The 22,471-nt window shown below is 36.2% G+C and overlaps 1 protein-coding gene across 1 annotated transcript in view; it reads left to right on the forward strand.

Moving 5' to 3' along the window:
- MAN2A1 (mannosidase alpha class 2A member 1) overlaps positions 1–22,471 on the forward strand; it is a 165,600-nt gene that overhangs the window by 22,206 nt on the left and 120,923 nt on the right. The window contains exons 2-4 of the mRNA XM_090276551.1: positions 2,674–2,931; positions 5,185–5,329; positions 20,656–20,827. Coding sequence (XP_090132677.1) covers positions 2,674–2,931; positions 5,185–5,329; positions 20,656–20,827 — 575 coding nt within the window. The remainder of the gene's footprint in view (positions 1–2,673; positions 2,932–5,184; positions 5,330–20,655; positions 20,828–22,471) is intronic.

Consider the following 22,471-nt stretch of genomic DNA (forward strand, 5'->3'; position numbering starts at 1 on the left):
GCCTCTTTAAGCGAACTTTGGGTTATGCCAAGGGTCCCCTTTGGCTTTTCCACTGAGAACCACTCAACCAACATCAGTGTGTGCTTATAAAAAAGGATTTGTAGTATATATAATACTGTTCCACAACTTTGTTGACCTGGAATCTACATGGTTCAACCAACTTTTCTGTGAACCCTGAACTAATATTGTACCGGTCCATCAAGTTTTCCTTTGCTTTGTCATTTCTAGTTGTAAACTGATCTATATTCTTTGTCTTGCTTTTCACCAGGGAAGGAGGGGCTTGTCTTGCAGGATTAGTTCTGTTAAAATGTCCCACTTCCTGCTTCTGTATACGCTGATGAACAGGCTTCAGAGTTCTACCTCATGGACGTATGCCACCTCACCTAGATGTGACAGCTTAAAGGACTGCAGTTTTGATGTGTGTTTGTGTGTGTGGTGGGGGAGGGGTTATTTCTGTCTGTCGTAAGAAGAGAGGACTATGAGAGCATCTCTGAGGTCTGAGCAGGTACAGGGCTGGCTGTCTCGTGCTCCTTGTCTCTCTAATGTCAGGGCTTTGGGTATTCACCTCCAGTGTCGTCTCTCCCGCCACTCCCAAAATAATTACTGCTGATTTGCTTCTAATTTTTGCTTTTATTTTTCCTTATTCCAAAGTGTCTTCCCTAGTCCCTTCAGACTTCTGTCAGTTTTCACAGTTTGCTGAAATGTCCTTCATTTGGTAGATAGCAGTCTGTTGACTTGTCTCTCCTTATTGGACTGGCCAGTAACCTGGGAGTCAATTCCTTGTTTCTCTTAGCCTCCCCATTATGAAATCAACTTATTGTTCACAACAGACAGAAGAAGAATAGAGATGCCCATAACCAGGTTGACCACCTCATTTATGGCCTTGCATATGTATTCTTTTTCAAAAGGGGATCATCATGTTGTAGGTGTCTAAATTTTCAGTGACTGAAAACTACTATGTGATATTAGATGTACCATTTGACCAGTCCTTTACTTTTGGAAATTGAGGTGTTTTACCTTCTTTTCTCTTTTTCCTTCCTCCTTTCTATCTTCCTGTTATTTAATGATGATAGAATTTTTTGTTTCTGGGTATTTAGAGTTGTTTGTTCACTATCCATATAGTTATTTTATTAAACCTTAATGTGGACTTTTGGGGGCATAGGATAGGCTATTTCCAGGTATATTGTCATCTTGTGTGTTCAGACGCATATCTGTCTTCTCAGCATGTAATAATATACCTGACACAGTGGGTATTCATTAAAGAATTATAGTTGCTTTCCAGAAACAGGAGGGCCATTTGGCAAATATATAATTATCTACTCTGTATTTGAAACCCTGGGTATAGGAGTGAACAAGACAAAGATTGTCCTTGCTCCTATAAGCTGAGGTGTTATTCTGTATAGCAAGGTTTATGTTAGAGACGGCAAACATCTTAATGTGAGGATCAATTAAAAACCTAAAAGTCACACAATATAGTAGAAACAGTCTAAGTGAGTTAATAGTGTGGGGGATGTTCATGCCATTTTTTTTCAAGCATATTGCTAATTAACAATTGACTAATTGATTTTCTGTGGATGAAAGTTCTTTTTTTTTTTTTTAAGTTTATTTTTTTCCATTATCATTCCCCCCCCTTATACCCTCTTCCACCTTTACCCCCCCCCCCGCAATCATCACACTGTTGTCCATGTCCATGAGTTCTTTCTCTTTTTTGCTCAGTTCCACCCTCCAGCACCCCATACAAGCTGTCATCCTGCTCTCTGAGCCTGTCTCTGTTTTGCTTGTTAGTTCAGTTTGTTCATCAGATTCTACATTAGTGAAATTATATGGTATTTGTCTTTGACTTCCTTATTTTCACTTAGCATAATGTTCTCCAGGTCCATGCATGCTCTCGCAAATGGTAAAATTTTCTTTTTTATGGCCGAGTAGTATTCCATTGTGTAAATGTCCCATAGTTGTTTTATCCACTCATCTACTGATGGACACTTGTGCTTCTTCCAAATCTTGGTGATTGTAAATAATGCTGCAGTGAACATAGGGGTGCATATATTCGTTTGAATTAGTGTTTCTGGTTTCCTTGGATAAATTCCCAGAAGTGGAATCACTGGGCCATAAGACAGTTCCATTTTTAATTTTTTGAGGGATCTCCATACTGTTTTCTACAGTAATGGCACCAATCTGCATTCCCACCAACAGTGACAGGATTGCCCACTAGTGTTACTAACCAATTGAGATGACATGATTGTTTTTAGGTTCATACCTTTTGGCCTTTGGGAATAACTAGAATCAGTTATACTTAAATTTAAAATTTCATACCTGAATATATGTTGTTGTACTTAGTGATTTTAGAGAAACAAAGATATTTTAGGGCTGGATTTGGGGTCATAGGAAATATATATATCCCAAAATATTTTTGGTCCTTCTGTTGTACAATTTAAAATATGATTAAACAGAGATTGCAGCCATGGAGAAGATTTTCTGCTGTAAACTGGTGTTTCAATCCTGCCAGCTGTTCATGCTTTCTGTGATCCCACTGATAAAAGTGGGAAGTGAGGGGTCAGTGGCTGCCCTGTTGGGCAGGCACATAATTTTTTTAAAAAATGTGTATATCTCAGCAGAGCCATATTAGAGTTTCATGTAGCTGCTTTTTTCTTTCTTTTTTTTTTTTTATTGTAGGGCCAGCTTTCAATGTTGCAAGAAAAAATAGACCATTTGGAGCGCTTGCTAGCTGAGAATAATGAGATCATCTCAAATATTAGAGATTCTGTCATCAATTTGAGTGAGTCTGTAGAGGATGGGCCGAAAAGTTCACAAGGCAATTTCAGCCAAGGTGCTGGTTCACCTCTTCTGTCATCGAAACAGTTGTCCCTCACAGTTGACCCTGAAGACTGTCTGTTTGCTTCACAAAGTGGAAGTCAGAATTCAGATGTTCAGGTAATGTATACATTTATTAATAACCACTGGGCTTTGTTTTTATTTTTGTTTCTTTAGAATGATCTGGAATCTGTTCTTACTGAGTTACTTAAACTCTCTGGATTCTAGTTTGTTTTTGTGATTTAATTAGCCACAAGGTCACTAATATTCTTTCTTAGTGATAAAATTCTGTAATTCTGTGTTTCTCCTAATTTTTCTTTCTTTATACTTTGTGAATATGGTTGTTTTGTATGCTTCTTAGGTGTTATTTTCTGTCGTAGTTGAAGACCTTTAGAGATTTAAATTTGGCCAAAGAGATTTTCTTACCTTCCTTTGGAGAGGGCAAGAAAAACCTTCCTTGTACTAGATCGCTGTTGTACACGAGAGGTTTGACACAGCGTGGGGTTACAGTGTTTTCTCTGAGTGCCCTTTATGAGGAGGAGGGGGACTGTTCTAGAGCTGTGCTGCCCATTGTGGAGCCATTGTCCGCGTGTGGCTACCGAGTGCGTGAAACGTGGTAGTTTCAATCGAAATGTGCTCTAAGTATAATATACACACAAAGTATTGAAGAAATAGTGTGAAAAAAGGAATCTAAAATATATAGTTCATTTTTATATTGATTACACAGTGAGATGGTAATGTTTTGAATATATTGGGCTAAATAAAAGATATCTTTAAACTTATTTTTGCCTACTTCATTTTACGACAAAATTTAAAATTACGTATTTGGCTTGCATTATTTTTCCCTTGGATCATGTTGTTCTAGAGGATAGTGGAGTTGAAGACTAGGGTAAGAGAGAACTCCTACCTTTCCGAAACTTCGGACATGTCACTCATATTTTTCTGTTCTGAAAATTAGCAGAGAGCTGTGCTTAACCTTATACCTTAGATCAGAAATTGGAACTTGGTGGCAGGACCCTTGGTAGCTTCAGAGTAGAAATTTTCACTAACTCTTGCGGACAGAGAACAAGATATAATCTCAAGGCATGGTTCACAGGCCAAGCTGGAAACTGGGAACAGTGGAGCTGGCCGGGCCTTATGCCTGTTACTTCATCAGCTAGTGTGTGGCCAAGTCCAGATAGGATCAGAATTCTGTCTTGTGCTTTGAAGGGATATCTATTTCTGTGAGGCTGGGCTTTGTTTAGGTTTTAATTAAGTATCTGTTAAAGAGGAACAAAAACACCCTTTTTTGGTAGGGGTGAGGTCTAAATCTGGGATGAACAAAAAAGAGGTACAGAGCAACTGTGGAAGGCAGGCAGAGGGAGGCAGCATGGACTGGAAGGTCTGCAGGACCAAAGAAAGTGCTGGAAGGAAGAGCAGAGACTGCTAACATCCTCCTGTCCAGCTGGTTGACTTATCCTTGGAACATTATATTTTATTTGTTAAAGTCCTAAATTCCAAAGTGAGAAATATATTATTGCCTTAAAATACTTTGTATATTTTTATGTAACTAGCATGGTATAGTTAAAAAAAATTTGTAACCTATTTATTAATGAGGATGTAATTTTTACATACTTTAAATTTTACCAAAGGGTGATGGTATTCTTCATCTCATTTAGTAGTATGGGAAATATGGAGAGTAAAAGTTTTTAGGGTTGTTTGGGGAAAGCAGTATATTTTCCTTTGTTCAAATAGATTATTATCTAGAAGGAATATTGCATTGGAAACTTAGAAAACACTTGAGTACTTAAAAGCTAAATATCAATTTTTAAAAATTCTTCAATTTTTAACCTGGTTGACCTCATTATAGTTTTGTTTTTGGAATAAAAAGGTAAACATAACGAAAGCTAAATGAAAGAATAGCAATAGATGCATTTTCATTAAGATACAGATTTTAAAATATATGAGATTAAGTATAAAATAAAGATAGATCAAAGTAAAAAGTGATTTTCAGTAAATAATTGTGTTTGAATTTTGTCATAATCAAATTTTTGTGTTTGCTGTTCAGTTCCTACCTACTACTATTAAATTACATTGGAAGTAAAGCAGGGGAAGAGGAATTGAATGAAATTATTATTTTTTATTAGAAGCAGATGGGGGAGGGGATTATTTATCAGTATAGTTATGTAACACAGGTAGCATTTTATGCCTTTGAATGGTGATTAAATGTTTTCTGCCTTAAATTCTTCATGGCTTCAGAAAGTTTAATTTTGTAAGATATATCTCCATGTAAAACAATAAGTAGTTTTGAGCAAATATTTTTTAATATAAAGTTTAAATTGACAATGGTTATATAAAATGCAACTTTTTTTTTTTTGTCTTTTGTATTTTTAGATGTTGGATGTTTACAGTCTAATTCCTTTTGACAATCCTGATGGTGGAGTTTGGAAGCAAGGATTTGACATTACGTATAAACTTAATGAATGGGACACTAAGCCCCTTCAGGTCTTTGTAGTGCCTCATTCCCATAATGACCCAGGTAAAATTTGCACTTCAAAAAAACTAGAGGTTATTAAGCCCCCTGTAGGCACAGACAATTTTAATGAGAATCTGGTGGAATCCACGTCTCAATTTTTAAAATGTTTCTTGACTTTAAACAGTATTATATTCCTTTTATATATCATTGTATTTTGAGTTCTTTATCAATTTATGTGCTATTTAAGGATAATAGTTGTGTGGTATGAAATAGTAATACCACAGGAGGGTCTTAGTTTTGGGGGACAAAAGTTGCATTCATTTAAGGTACTGATCATTCATTTTAGTTACTTAGTGTAACATACTACATGGGAGAATTATTTCGTTTCTATAAACTCTGCATTAAAAATGTCAGAATGCTCATGAGAAAATTTGAGTTTTTATACTACTTTTTTGAAGTAGTATAATGCAAAGTAGTTAAGAGACAAACATGAGTGAGTTCTAACACCATTATGTCTAAAGTGTTAGACTTTAGGCAAGTTACTTAATCTGAGAGTAAGTTTTTTTCCAGATAGAATCAGGATAAAGTACTTCATAGGGTGAAATGTAAAGGCACGGTATGTGGCACAGAAGTAACTATCATCATTAGTGTTACTGTAATTGTTATTTCATATGATGACTTTTGTTTTTTATTGGGGCCAGAGATTTTTCCTCAAGGTAAGTGGAAATTGCTAAAATTATAATGGAAATATGATTTGATGTGTACACTTGTTAGTGTGAACACACAGGTGCACAGTAAATGCTCAACAAATGTAGTTACAGGATGTTTTTGGAATGTATTTACAAAGACTTTTTTTAAATTGAAGGACTTACTAATACTTCTAATTTGTTCTTTATCCCAATTTCTCCATTTCATTATTACTATCAGAGGAAGCACTTTTCACTTAGTACTTGGAAGGCTTTTTCTTTACTACCAGCATTCATCTCCTACTTGTATTCTTTCATGCTAGTTTATTGTCATATATTCCTTTCTCTCTTTTTCTAAGTCAATAGAACTAACAAGTTAGTGTCTGGACACATGATTTGGTGAAGGGTGTGTGTGTGTGTGGGTGTGCGCGCGCTTTCCTCTTTTGGTTGTGAGAGGTAGTTTGGGAGACAGCTTGGATGCTGAAATGTTTGATTTTAGTAAGCACATATATTTTATATATGAAATCAATAATGTTTTTTGAAAATTTGTGGTGAGTGTTATCATACATTAGCTTCTGACTTGGTTTCTCTGTCTTTGGTCTCTTAACGTCTTTATCTTTTTCTACAAATACCTGTTATTTTTATTAACTTTATTATGTTTACACCATCTTCCTCCTTAATCTTAGCCTGTCTCTTCAAATCCAAACTCAGGGAAGGCTGGGCATCATGGAAAGACTGCGGGGATTTCGAGCCAGGCAGAATGAGGCAGGCATCCTGACTCTGCTGTATACAGCTCAGGTGTCCTTGGGCATGTTTATTTTGTACCTGTAAAATGGAGATCGTACAGGTGAAGTAGCATCTTAAGCAGGAGCTAGTTATGAAGTAAGTGTAAAAGGTGATGAAAATCACATCTAATCAAAATAATACCAGGTTAAGTAGTACATTTGCATTTAGGGGGATCCATATTATTACAGAACAGAAAAAGTTTGTTCATCTGGCACTAGCAGAGCCAAATATTAAATACTGGGAATTACATTGGAGAAGTAATGGCTATTTCATTGATGAATGATGCCATCTAGGAGAAGAGAAAGCTCATGCTCAAAAACCTGAACTCCTTAATGGTGGGTGACTTAGGGGTTTAGGGTCGTGAATTAGGGGTTGGAGGTGAGGTAGGGGTGATGAATCATTTCTTCAGATCTTGAGGATAGCTTTGAGGTTTTTTTCTGGGATCCTTTTGTCTGGTCTCATGGGAAAGTAGCCAGGGGGTTGTTCCACCTTAGGGTTTAGTAACTGAAAGGTAATTTAGGTCAGGATATTGTCTTTAGCCTGCCAGAGGCCCTGAAGCATAACCATTAGTCAGGTCTGGGCTACTGCCTTCTGCTGCCCCAGATTACAGATTATCAGGGGAGAGGCTAGGTCTCTGGGGGTTGGGGGAGAGAGACAGGATTTCTGGAGCTAGAATTTAAAATTAAATTTAATCGCAGTCATAAGGACCTTTGGTTTCAATATGAGAATCACATTTTGTTTATATCAGATTCACACTCAGTGAGGTAAGGTGCTTAAACTTCACATGTGGGATCTGAGACTGCCTATAGGACTATAGATATTTTTTCCCATAAACCTCATTCACTCTGAAATATTCTCTTGGTGAGGAAAATAGCAGCAAAGCTACTTGTAGTAAATGAATTGTTCCCTCCTTTTTCTCTGCCGATTACATGTACTTTAATTCTTGTCCCTTAATTGCTGGGTGTGTGATGTGATTTCACTGTATACTAATTTTTGTAGGTTTATAGATACAGTTTGCAGTGTGCCTAGCAAGTCTTCATGTGAACCATCTCTTCTTCCTTTTTTTTATTTTTTATTTTTTAAAGATCTTCATTATCCTTTCCCCTTTTCTGCTATCCTCAATCTCCATAAATCTCATTTTTTGTTATTCTATAACATGGGCACTTAACTTTAATAATAAAATTTGTGCCAAATATTTTATAAACATCTGCTGGCCCCAATAACCCTTGAATAACCATTCATGATGAGTATTGTTTCCATCCTGCCAAATTTACACAGGTAGTGACACCAGAATATTTTCCTATTAGTTTACCTGGCTCTCCCACCTGAGTAAACTAGAATGGCAGAGAAATGTTTTTCCTGTTATAGTCTATCCTTATCGCGTAGCCCTACACTTGGCCTATAGTAATTGCTACATATATGTAAGGCCTTCTCTGAGCTACCTCCATGCCCCTCGACAGCTTTCTCACACTGTACACACCCACACACATATAAATGTTTATAGCACTTTTCCTGGGTCTCTTCACTAGAATGTAAGATCAATGGGGACTGAGACTTTGTCTTATTAACCACTGGATCGCTAATGCCTAGAACAGTAACCAGCACATAGTTGCAGACTCATTCAGTAAAATGAGGTAATGAATGAAAGAATCTGACTCTGCAGGTTCAGGTGAAACATTTGACCATGGTCGATGAGTTTAACTCCCCTCCTTTCCTTCTTCCCATTGTCTACTTATTTCTATTTCTTTAAAAAAACAAATCTTAGAATGAACTTTGTAATTTTAAATATCAAAAACAGATGATATCAAGCTCATCAAGGGCAGGGATTGCCTTTGCCTTTTAGACTTTGTTTGGTTCACACTGTAGTTAGTATGTTGTTGTGTGAGAGACACCCTTAATAATGTTCCTGACTGCAGCAAAAGGATATGTCTGTTGGTATCCTAGCAACCACAATTGAATCTTTTTGTCTTAGTAAAAGATGTTATTGACCCTTACTCTCAGCCCTTTTACACCTGGGGGAAAAATGGTCAGAAACCAACCTTTTGAAACTAAAGCGATTTTTGCTACCAAGCAAAATTCTAGAGAAAAGAACCTGCGACTTTTCTTAATAATTTCGCTGCTACTTAACAAATGTAGAATTTAGATAAAGTAAATTATTCTGTGAAAAACTGAGTCATTCAGATTATGAAAAACCACATTTTCAGTGGAGGAAAAGAGAGAAGTAAGTGTACATGCATTCCAAGTCAAATGTGACTCTGTAATGGGAAGTCTTTGTATAATACTCCTACATGAAAGCGCAGTTAGACAATTTACTTTCTAAATGAGATTTATAGAGATTTGTTTTTCTTTTCTGCAACAACAATTTAAAACAAACTGGCTCATTATTTTGTTTGATCAGTGGAGTTTTGTCTGTTGGGGTTAAAGATATTTGAAATAGGTTCTTTAAAGATTTCTATATTTGGTCCCCTAACTTAAAGAATTATGTTGCTGTGTTTTTATATAGGTAGATATTTTTGGTTCACTTTGGTAATATCTCACAAGAAAGGTAAATTTCAAATTATGTTTGTATTTTAATAAAATTCTTAATTATGTCTCTTTCAGTCTGTAATTGTCATACAATTGTCATATAATATTTTGTGTGGTTTACATTAGTTAAAAGAAAATTGGAAAGGACTTGTTAAGTAAATACTAATAACTTTGTACTGTTGTGCTTTTGACGAGTTTTGAATCATGGACCATGAAATTAAATGTTAGTTGATTGATACATGTTCATGTTGTATTTAATAAGCTGATTAAAACACTATTACAGCACCTTTGTATCTACAATCTTAAGTCTTTGCTTCCCACTAGTTAAACTACTGAAATATTAAGGTAATTTTCCTTCAGAGAAATCACAGTGTGTAAAGAGAAGATAAGGTATACTAAATGGAAAGTTGGACAGCATGTTGTTAGTTAAGCAATTTATAAAATGAACATCGAAAAATAATCCCCCATGTGGTATGACTCCAAAATAGAAGGAAATCTAGGCTCAGGAGTTACACTGCAAAATAATTTTCTTTTGTACATTTGCAGAATTTTTATTGACTTAAATGAGTGATTACGATTTTTTTAAATTAAGAAAACAGATTTTTGCATTTTTTATTACACGATAATTTGAAATGAGTTTTTGTATCCTTAATCTTTAAAAAGTTTGTGAGAAAGAAAAAAAAAAACCTGAAGAAATTACAGTGTAATGTTATTTGAAGGCTTTTCTATTCCAGGATTGTTAAGCGCAGTCAGCCATAGTTGGACAGGGAACATGTAGGATGAGAGGCAGTGGCAGCTTAGAATGCTGGCTGTTAAGAGCTCCTGCCGAGTGAAATGTGATGGTCTGTCTGGAGAGGGTGAAATGTGGGCACCGTTTGGGGGAGTACTTTGTTCTGTTTAGCTATTGTGGGATAAAGTGCGCTCTTTAGTTTTGGTTAGTGTGAATAGGGAATTTGAGTTTCTGGAGCTAAGATATTATGAGGAAGAACTGAGAACTGGCATTCATTGCCTGTTCAGAATCAGGGAAATGTCTGGTGTTACTTCATGTCGTTTATTATGTAACCCTGAAAAGTAGTAAATTAAAGCCCATTGATGAGGTGAGGGCAGTGAGGCTAAGTAGGTTTGGTAATTCCTTTTTTCAAGGTCAGTCAATTATAAATTGATAGAGGATGGTTAATTACAGCTCAGATTTGCCTGATTCTAAGATCGCATTTTTTTCTATTTACCATACTGCCTCATAAGTTACTTTATTTAGTGTAAATAATTTTATTTTTCTTGCTTTATGGTCATTGACTAATTCAGTGCATTTATCTGAACTTTGGGTTAATAGGTTGCCAAATTTACCTGAAAAAAGGGGTCGGGGGGAGGCTACTCAGTTAAATTTGAATTTCAGATAAACAAAAATGTTTAGTATATGTGTACCAAATATCATATGAGACCTACTTGTACTAAACATTTATTCATTATTTATCTGAAAATCAAATTTAACTGGCATCCTGTATATTTTATCTGGCTGTTCATTTATTTATTGAGTGAAGGGAAGGGCGGGATAAAGAGCGGGAGAGAAACATCGATGTGTGAGAGATACATAGACTGGTTGTCTCTCACATGCCCCCAACTAGGAGCCTTGCCTGCAACCCAGGCATGTGCCCTGACTGGGGCTCGAATTGGCAACCCTTTGGTTTGCAGGCTGGTGCTCAATTCACTGAGCCACACCAGCCATGGCTTATCTGGCAGTCTTAAATACTAAGAAAATGATGATATGTATTTAAGATAAATATTTACATAGCTCTTTAGAATTGTCTTTTTAAGAGATTGCTAGAATTGGGCTAATGAGGTTCTTTTTTTAGAGGCGAAAACTGTATGAGCCTCTGACTGGGCTGCATTCCTTCGGAACACATGTTAGATAGCACTGAAGAGAGGTAGGTGGTCACTTAAACCTCTCCCGAATCCCCTATTTCAGTTACCTTTGTCTCTTTCAAGCCTGGGTGCTTCAGAGCTCACCAGTGCCTGATTGTACAAACAATTCTAATACTTATTGAAGTTTACTATGTTTCAGGCGCTGTTCTGGGTTCTTTATATATGTTAAATCCACTACTGCTCTCAGCAATTTTATGACAAGAGTACTACTATTACCCTCATTTCATAGATGAGAAAACTGAGGCAAAAAAGAAGATAAGTAATGTGTCTGAGGAACGGGGGCTGGGTTTGGACCCAAGCCTTCAGGCTCTGAAATCAGGACTTGTAACCTTTATTTAACATTGCAGCCACAAGCAGAGCTTCCAGGAGAAAAGTCTCTTAAGTGTTTTCAAGCCAAATGTCATCTGTGTTACATTATTAATCATATAAAACATTTTATTAACTATCTTGCAAAAGTAGACATCTTACCGTGCTGTTTCCTGTCCCTTTTTTCCTCCTGGTCTATCCCTATTAAAATGGATGCTTATGTCTTTAAATACTACATTAGTACATAACATGGTGAGTGGTTTTCCTCATGCTACATATTTTACAATTAGAAAGTAATTTAAAAGCATTATTTTCCAGCTTTTAAAATAGTTTCTTCCAGAAACTTTGATAATTTGCTCACTGCAAATTATCTTAAGGCCAAGTAGCCCCCTCACATATTCTAAGAGTAACTCCTTAAAGAAAGTCACTTTTTTTTCTTTTACTTCTAAAAATGTCTCACATTACAGACACTTCTCATGATGTCGAACAACCAAACTCTTTTGGGGGAAGACTTGCTAGGCCTGAAGTGTCCTCATTTGGTGTGAGTCTAAAAAGGAAGGAAAATTACTTTAGCACAGGTTTAGACATTATTTTGGAGGTTGAGCTCACAGTTGTAGATATCAGGTATCAAGGTATGCAGGTCGTTTAAAGGGCACTTAGAAAAGCAATACAGTAGGGGGTCACAGTTGGATATTGTACATATCCAGCTGCAGAATGAACAAAACCCCAGCTGTCCTAACAGTAGTATAAATGGGTTCTTGTGGTGTGGGATAGAATTTCCAGTGACAGCATCTTACCTGAATTTAAAAAGTGCTGCATCTCCAGCAATTTAAGGGAAGTGAAGCTGATATGCTTCGAAAACTATTAGATGACACTGAATCACCTGGAAAAAAATGGTTAGGTTATTTTGGAAACTTGAGTCTGTGAAAGCATTTAGTAGAACCAGCAGGTTTATAGGTTTCCGAACATTCATAGGTCTTTTGAAAACATGAGCTTAATCCTGACTCTTCCAGTCTTCTCTCTTGGAAACTTTAGTCAGTTACCAAGTTCTCTTCATTTTGCCCCCTTGGCCTCTTAATTTGTCCCTTTCCGCTGCAATCCATTAACCATTTAAAAAAATTAACCCTTTGAGTGCCAACGTCGCTGTGAGCGACGCTGACAAATTCTCCCAAAAGTGCCAGCGTCTCTCTCAGCAACTCTTTTTTTGATGACTATAAATGTAAATAACAATGGGATAATTCATATTTTATGTTTTCTCTTTTTTTCGTACCTCAGGTTATATATTGATATAATTTTTTCTCATGTTGATCCAAATTTTGAATTACACAATGGCACTCAAAGGGTTAATCTTTATGGTATTTTTTTTCCATTACTGTTTAGTCCCCTTATACCCTTCCCCCAACAGTCACCAACCACACTGTTGTCCATGCCCATTTTTTTTAAAGCAGAATTATTGTAATGGTCTCACTTCTTGTTTCTCTTCTACTTTACTTTTTTATCCTATCCTTTACACTCACAGAAGTTATTTCTTTTTAAATTTAATCTTATTGTATTTTTTCCATTACCATTTATTCCCCAGTTATTTTTTCAAAGTACAAGTCAGAAAACCTTAACTTTCTTCCTCCCAAGTTTTCAGTAAGAAACAAAAATGGTTCAGAAGGTTTCCAATGATCTGACGCCCCACTTCTATTTTTGTTTCTCAATATCCTCCCTCGATGTAAGCTGCAATGCAGCCATACCTAGCTGCCTTCTGCTTCCTGAACTTGACATCTACCTGCGTGTTTTAGTGTCTTTTCCATATGCTCTTGCTTCAATTTTGAAATACCACCTTTTCCCTCTATCCAGATGATGACTAATCTAAGAATCTCTTTTTTCCTTCTGGGAGGAATTTACCATTTCTCTATTCTCACAACATTTGTTCATATATTCACTATAGAATGTGTTTCCATTTAGATTAACTTTATTGCTTTGTCCTTATTAGATGCTTGGTTTGTGTTTGAATGAATAAACCAGAACAGAACGTTAATTAAAACCCTTTCACAGTTTATTAGTGGGGGGAAAAAAGCAAGCTTACTTTATAATATAAATTAATCAGCAGCATATGTGAGTTATGGTAATACCAATTAAGATGGTATGTGACCTTAAGTGTAAGACTGAATGTTGCAGTCAATTATTGAAGGATTTGAAAAGTGATGGGAGAAAACTGTTGATAGAAAATAACAATTACTGAAATAAATAATCTTTTTTATGAGCCGTATTTGTATTTGTTTTTAAGTTAGAGAATATTACATTAAAATGGAAATGATTTGAAGCTTAAGTTGCATTTTTAAATATTTATTTGTATATAATTATTTTTGACTCAAAGTCTTTTTATGTTTTCTTAACAGTTGGTAACTTTTTGAGTGAAATTAATGTACTCATTAAAAAATCATTATTGTAGTAGTTAAAACCATAACTGTAACAGTGATTTGAGGGACATGCCTTTTTCGAGATGTGTGTTTTAAATCATTTTAGGGCTCACAGAGCCTTTTCAGAATATTAACTGTGGTTATTACCAGAGTGAACGGGGGTGGGGAGAGATAGAAGAGGGTGTGAGGGGATAAATGGTGATGGAAGGAGACTTAACTTGGGGTGATGAACACACAATTCAATATACAGATGATATATTATAGAATTGTACATTTAACGTTAATGCTATGTATTTTTATTAACTATTGTCACCCCAACAAATTTAATAAAAAATAAAGTTAAACATATTTGTCAAAGATTATTAGGTTAGCATCAGAATAGACAGTGGACATATTAGAGCTAGTAGTGGATATCTTTTATCTTTGGTTTCATTTCTGGTTGAAGTATAATAAACCTGCATTTATGTTCACATACCTTTTTTTGTTTTAGTCCTTTTGGCCATACATCATCATCATTCATGTGTCAAGTGCTTATTGAACTCCTGCAGTCGTAGGCTTCATATCAAGTGCTAGATTCATGAGAATTGACTAGTTTCAAGTTTGCACTGACATGTTTCCAGGCCTGCATCTAAAATTTGCAGGACTAGACTACCAGCCTAGATGGAGGCCTAGACAGACACACTGGGTCTCCCTCCACAACTAAGAAGGAATACAACTACCTCAAACTAGAGACAACCAGAAGTTCCAGAAAATCAAGCTGCATGGAAGTCCAACAGACAAAGATATAAAGAAGAAATACATGTCCAGACAGGTAGGAGGGGTGGAGCCTGGGCAGAGAGGAGGCGGTGTGGTGGTGGCAGTGGCGGTGGCAGCAACGGCAGGCTGGTGGAAAGCACAGTCACATGTTTTAAAAAGTGGGGAGGGACACCTGGGGAGCACTCCCAGCTCCTGACAAGACTGCACTGCTTACAGTCCCAGTGCTGAGGGAAAAAAAGCCTCATTGCTTCTGACTGTGCAAACCAGTGGGGGTTGGGGTGGAGGAAGAAACTGCCAGTCTTTCAGCAGAGTCCACTTGTTTAAAGGGCCCCCATAGTCCTAGAATGTCCGCAGACCCACCCACCCACTCTGGGAATGACAGCCAGCGCAACAGCTAGAGAGGCACCAGTCCCATACAAAAGTGGGAGAAGTGCCTGGACAAGGGGAAAATGTTGAGCAAGTGGCATTGTTCCCTCTCTGACCTCTCCCCATGAACAGCGCCAGAACGTGGTGAAATGGGTCGCCCTGTACTGACGAATACCTAAGGCTCTACCCCTTACAACATAACAGGAGCAACAGCTCTACCTAAGACACAGAGGCAAACAAATACAGGAGCCTGTCATGATGAGACAGAGAAGTATGACCCAAAAGGGGGAATGGATCAAGGTTCGAGTGGGAGACCTAAGCGGTGAGGTGATAGCCAACCTGACAGATCCAGAATTCCAAACACTGGTGATAAAGATGCTCACAGGCTTGACAGATATGCTTGAGGACGGCAAATGCATAAGGGAAGAAGTGAAGGCTATGCTAAGTGAAACGAAGGAAAATCCACACAAAACCAGTGGTGAAGGGAAGGAAACCGTTGTTCAAATCAATGATTTGGAATATAAGAAAGAAAAAAATTGTCAACCAGTACAGAATGAGGAAACAAGAATCGAAAAAAATGAGGAGAGACTTAGGAACCTGTGGGACAATTTGAAACATGCCAATGTCTGAATCATAGGGGTACCAGAAGGAGAAGAGGAAGAGGAAGAAATTGAAAGCTTTTGGGAAAAAATAATGATGGAAAACTTCCCAAATGTGGCAAAGGAAATAGACATACAAGTCCAGGAAGCACAGAGAGTCCCAAAGAAGCTAGACCCAAAGAGGACCACACCAAGACACATCATAATTAAAATGCCAAAGGTGAAAGATAAAGAGAGAATCTTAAAAGCAGCAAGTGGAAAGCAGAGAGTTACCTACAAAGGAATGCCTATAAGACTATCAGCTGATTTCTCAAAGGAAACTTTGCAGGCAAGAAGGGACTGGCAAGAAGTATTCAATGTGATGAAAAGCAAGGACCTACATCCAAGATTACTCTATCCAGCAAAGTGATCATTTAAAATGGAAGGGCAGATGAAGTGCTTCCCAGACAAGGTAAAGCTAAAAGAGTTCATTATCACCAAGCCATTGTTATATGAAATGTTAAAGGGACTTATTTAAGAAAAAGAAGATCAAAACTATGAATACTAAAATGACAACAAACTCACAACTATCAACAACTGAATCTAAAAAATAAGAACAAAATCCAACTAAGCAAACCAAAATAGGAACAGAATCATAGGTGTAGGGATCATTTAGAGGGTTATCAGCTGGGAGGGGAAGAGGGGGAGAAATGGGGAAATGGTGCAGGGATTAAGAAGCATAATTGGTTGGTACAAAATAGGGGATAGTTAAGAATAATTTAGGAAAGGGTGAAGCCAAAGGACTTATATGCATGACCCATGGACATGAACTAAGGCGGGTGGGATTGCTGGAGGGAAGCGGGGGGAGCAAAGAGGAAAAAAAACTGGAACTACTGTAACAACATAATCAATAAAATATACTTAAAGAATTAAAAAAATAAAATTTGCAGGACTAGGGGCAAAAATACATGGAGGTCCTCACATCCTAACTTTGAACATTTAGAAGTTATAAGTCAAACTAATACATTGCTAAGTAAAATAGGTCCTTTCATCTGCCTTGAAAAATATTGTAGCTCAGTGATCTGGAAGGCCAGGTGTGGGTTCAGATTACTGGGGCTCCAGCTCCCCATCGGAATGGGGTGCTATGTGGGGAGAGCCAGTCCGTGGGGCAGCCTAACCCCTTTCCGCCTAGATCTGGTCCTTCTTGCAGACATACTAGCACTTCTTGCCCATCTCTACAAATAGCAGCACTGTGGCCACTACTCAGGCTAGGGAGGTTGGTACCTGCAAGGCTGACTGACAGGGGAGGCTCTAGAAGCCAGCTTGGGGCTGTTTGGATGCAGATTTCTGGGCCCTGGTACTCAGAAAGGCAGGGCAGGGCATGCTCTGGATGCACATGTTCTTTGCTCTGTGGATTTATCATGTGGAAAAAAGACATTGTCAGAGGAAGAGTGGGGAGCTCCCTGTAGAGTTCAGCGCTTAGGGTGGGGCGTTTTTGCCTAGGTTCTAAGGGTGATGCTGTGTGTGCCCATGAACGAAACTACGTGTTCCTTAAGAGGATCAGAGCTCCACAAAGTCTCTAGACTTTGAAGCTAGATCAGGAGTCCAGAGTTTTTTTAAAGTTGTGTTTTTACAGTGAACAATTAGTAGATGTTTAATTGTATATGCATATTAGAAATAAGAGTTTTCAACTCTATTAATTTTATATATTAGAACTTAAATTTTTATGATAAAATAACGATATCAAATTTGGAATTATACCTGCTTTATAGAACTTCTAATTATGTACTCTTTGTTTTAAATATTTCCCCACTTATTTAATGTAGCAATTAGCTGTTTTATGGGCGATAGTGTTGTTAGAGTGCCAAAGACTAAATGGAAAGGTATTCTTACTGCTGTGTTAGCCCTGGTTCAGTTTTCAAGTGTATTCAAGGGAAAGCAAAAGGCTGTGAATTGACCACTTAAGTAAATCATTTTGCAACTCAGTGTCCTAAGATGATTAAATCTAGACGTACAAATATAATTTTATGTCACAAAAATTTATCCCATAGAACTTTTTATAAAATACTCTCTTTCAGATTGGGCTCACGATAATATACAATTTTAGTTTTATAGTAATTTAGAAAAAGAAAAAGCCAATTCAGTGTAAAAGGGAATACTTGATTATTCTATTGTATAAGAGCAATAAAAACTAATTTACTGTTATATTACTCAATATTGAAAGCTTCAAGAGGCTATCTTTCAGTTCATTCTTCATTAATTGTGCTATATTATTGTGATATTAGTCTTTATTATAGATGAATTTTATGGAAGGCTCTTAAGTTGACATCTCTTAGCTTGTGTTTTGGCTCACTTAAATGTCTTTGACATATTTTCTGCATGATTGTTGAAGGGCAAATGAAGTGTTGAAGGCAATCAGTCGTTGTGATTCTTTTATGAAAACTCCTGTGATAAACTATTCTTTGAAATAGCCTTAGTTCATAACAAAGTACAATTGATGAAAATAAGTAATTATACTTTAAAAAACCTTTTACTTATTAATCTTTATAAAGGCTATTCTAAGTTTGCCTTTTATGTTAGATTACTAGAATTTTCTTACTAAATTGATTTTGGAGGCATTCCACTGTTCATAGTTCTTTTCTTTAATTCAGTTAATAACCAAGTGATTAAGGACTAGTTTTGACCTTTTTAAAATTTAGGTGAAAGGTATCTGTGATGTTTAAAAAAATAGTTCTAATAGAAATGGTTAAATAATTTATGTGGTTCCTACTAAACATATGCAATACATAATAACATGGTACAAAAATAGGTCTTACTTACATACATTTGCTTTTGGCTCAGTCTTGCAATATGGAGGTAGACGTATATTAAATATTATGATATTTAGTAAAATAATTCCCCCACATTGCTATTTTTATTTTTTTGGATGGTATAACACTAATTTTTTCTACTGCTGTATTCGTTTGCTAGGACTGTTGTTAACAAAGCACTATAAAGACTAGAAGCCTTAAACAACTGAAATTTACTTCTTAACATTCCTGGAGCGTATAAGTCCAAAATGAAGGTGTTGGCAGTGTTGGTTTCTTCTGAGGGCCTCTCATCTTGGCTTGTAGAAGGCCTCCTTCAAGTGTCTTCATATGGTCTTCCCCTCTCTGTGTGTCTGTGTCTTATCACCTTTTCTTATAAGGACATATTGGTCCACTCACATGACTTCATTTTATCTTAATTACTTCTTTAAAGACTATACCCAGATACAGTCACATTTTGAGGTATTGGGAATTAGGGCTTTAGCATATGATTTGTTGAAGGAACACAAGGGCTTAGAATGAATTCTATGCAAATCATAATTTTAGACAACCAGTATATTTAAGATGTGAAGCAGTTTATTTAAATTTTTAAATAAATTGTATATTTTTCAAAATTATATGTTGGAAATATTTTTTTAAATTTCTTTTTTACCTGCTTTAATTATAGAGATGGGAAGGAGCATTTAAAGACTTTGATGATAATTATGCTAATAATAATAGCAGCTAGTATTTATTATGTACCAGGCTCAGGTCTGATCACACTAAGATATCAGTTTTGTTTTGTTTTGTTTTTTAAAGGTACAGCTACAGGCTTTTAATTTAAACATGGAAAAGTTGAATTATCCACGTAGCATTATTTGGTGAAAAACCAGCTTAAAAGTGCCCTAGATTAAGAAAGTCTTATAAAAACTATTTGACACTGTGTTTCTACTTGGCTTTTAGCTTCATGCCTGTCACTTTGCAGGTGCTCAGTAAATAACTATAGAATGAATGAACAGATTTCAATTAGAGCAAAAGGGAGAAATACTGTTACAGTGGCAGTGCCCTTTACAGAAACTCATATTTGCATTGTCACAACAGTTGTATTTGTCTTCTCTGCCATTGCAGGTTTGTATTACTTTTTGCCAGCAAATATAGTATACATTGAATATTTATTTATTTATTTATTTTTATTTTATTTTTTGTTATTCAATTACTACATTGAATATTAACTTAATCATAGCGACAAAACAAATAGTCAGTTGGAGCCCTTATATTTTAGTTTCCCACATCTTTGAGGCTTGAAACAATAGAGCTGTATAGCTCAGCCTAGGTATACAGACACACTCCTCCTTGTAAAATTGTATAAATAAGAGGTTATTTTCCAGAGGGTCCGCTTTGCCAGTAGGTGGTATTGATGGCTCTGTACCTTTTTGCCTTAGTTACTCATTATCTTGCTTTAGTATTCTGCCAGGTGGGGCTATGTTGGGAGCTATGGGTCTTATTAAAAACGTTTTCTTATACTCAAATTGCAAATGTTTTTAGGTAAAATTACATGGATATTTGAGAAGTAGTAAGGAAAGTGAGAGGACTAAGTTATCAACATCTACAATTCTCTTTTCAGAAAACTTTACGTAGATGTGTCTGATTAATGTCAATTTGTGCTACCCCCCCCCCCAAAAAAAAGGAATAATGAACAACCTTTGGGAACTAACAGCTATTTTTGGCAGAATTCTATTTCTCAATATTCATAACAGTGTTGTAATTACCTTATTGCTCTGCTGCTGGCTTTTATATACAGTTTGTATTTCTGATTTTCTTTTTCTTAGTTTAACTCATTCAATGGGTGGAGAATTTTAGATGTGCCATGAGAGGATAAAAATTTCATCCCATGTGAGAACAGTAATGCCAGCTTGTTTGCACTGTTCAGATTTTTTAAAATAAGAAAATTCCTTAGAGATAAATTATAAATAATTAGATGCTATAATTGTTAAGTATAAAGAAATACTTTTTGGCCTTAGGTCATTTTGCTCATTTGTATCTGAATTTGTGCAGTTTTCACAGTATTTTTATAATTTAATTTTTAGTGACTTTTTGAATCTCATGTTTATTCAAATGTGTCATTAATTCACAATGTTTGTTAAATTATTATATATGCCTTCCTATGACTTAAACATCCAAGGGTATCCAAAGGTAATACAATGGAATGTGACTGAATTGAAATCAGATATATGAACCAGACCTTTGTGGTGTATTTGTGTCTTGATGCAGGTTGGTTGAAGACTTTCGATGAGTACTTTAGAGAGAAGACTCAGTATATTTTTAATAACATGGTCATCAAGCTGAAAGAAGACTCACGGAGGAAATTTATTTGGTCTGAGATCTCTTACTTTTCAAAGTGGTGGGATTCTATAGATGTCCAAAAGAAGGATGCTGTTAAAAGGTTTGTTTTTAAGCTTTTTATTAACGTTTGGTAATATTAAACATTCATTGTATAGTGAAACAGGTATTGAATTTTTAGAAGGTGAGAATTCTTAGTTTTATATCTGAAACTTAAAATATTTTTTCACATCTCTTTTTCCTTGATTCTGGTTCATATCTGAAAAAGTGACTTGCAACTTTTCCATTGAAATCCGCATGTTCCAACTTTGTCCTAGAAATGGAATTATAAGGTTAAAGGAGCTTGATATTTTAAAGGTTTTTTTTGAAGCATATAATCAAAGGGACCCCTAAAAAGGTTGTTTCAGTGTATTCTTTATTCAGTCTTCCATTTAGTAGTATATCAATATCTCTTCCTTTTCACTAATAATACACCTTATTTTCTCTAAAACCTTGATCGATTTAATGATTTAAATATAATTTTTAATGGCATTAAAATTTTTTATTTGTTTGCTTGTTTGTTTATTTAGTTTTAGAGAGAGAGGAAAGGAGAAAGAGAGGGAGAGAAACATCACTGTGTGGTTGCCTCTCACTCGCACCCCCAACTGGGGACCTGACGTGCAACCTAGTCATGTGCCCTGACTGGGAATCGAACCAGCGACACTTGGTTCGCAGGCCGATGCTCAATCCACTGAGCCACAGCAGCCAGGGCTTTAATTGGCATTTTGATGAGTGATAATATTGCCTATTTCTCATTATTGGCAAAGCATTTTATAAATGTCTTGATCATGTAATTTTTCTTACTGGTTTGTAATTGTACTTGTACATATAATATACACATATCAACCCTTACCTATCCTGAAGTATTTATTTCTTTTCTTTATTCTTACTGCTTGATATGCAGAGTTTTAACATCTTTATGTAGTCAAGTTGATTAATCTGTTTTCTTGTCATTTGTTTTGCCTGTCATTTTAATTTTGATTTTATTTATTTATATTTTAGAGAGAGGGAAAGGGAGGGAAACATCAATGTGTGGTTGCCTCTTGTGCGCCCCAAACTGGGGACCTGGCCAGTAACCAAGGCATGTGCCCTGACTGGGAATCGAACCATGCCTGTCATATTTTAGAAGGTTTTCCTTAATCTGGAGACCTGATAATCATCCTCTTTTTCCCTAGTGTCATTTTTTTACCATTTACTTTTTAAAATCCTGAAATTTATTTTTTTTAATGTAGGATGATGGAGGTTCTGGTCACCATATCTCCCCGCCCTCTGCTCCCTGGAGTTTAAGGATTATTTCAGCATACATTACTTTCTTTTGTTTACTTATTGGGTTGGCCAAAAAGTTCATTTTTTTTTTTCCATGAGATGGCTCTAGTAGCGCTTAGTTGTCTTTAACTTCATTCAAAGCAATTTTGTTATTGTATTGTGACAGCTGTCATATCAGCATGCATTTATAAAAACACCAAATTCACACCAAGTAATTTTTATGTAGCCATTTTAATATTGAAGATGGAAGAAAATACGCAACATTTTCAGTATATTATGCTTTATTACTTTAAGAAAGACTGGCTGGTTTGGCTCAGTGGATTGAGCGTCGGCCTGCGAGCTAAGTGTCGCTGGTTCGATCTTCCAGTCAGGGCACATCAGAGAAGGAAAACTCTGACTCCAAAAAACCTCCGCTGCCTTGCGGCATACCTCTTCAGGGGAA

This window comes from Furipterus horrens, unplaced genomic scaffold (assembly GCF_987537825.1).
Source record: "Furipterus horrens unplaced genomic scaffold, mFurHor1.1.pri manual_scaffold_5, whole genome shotgun sequence".
Classification (NCBI taxonomy): domain Eukaryota; kingdom Metazoa; phylum Chordata; class Mammalia; order Chiroptera; family Furipteridae; genus Furipterus; species Furipterus horrens.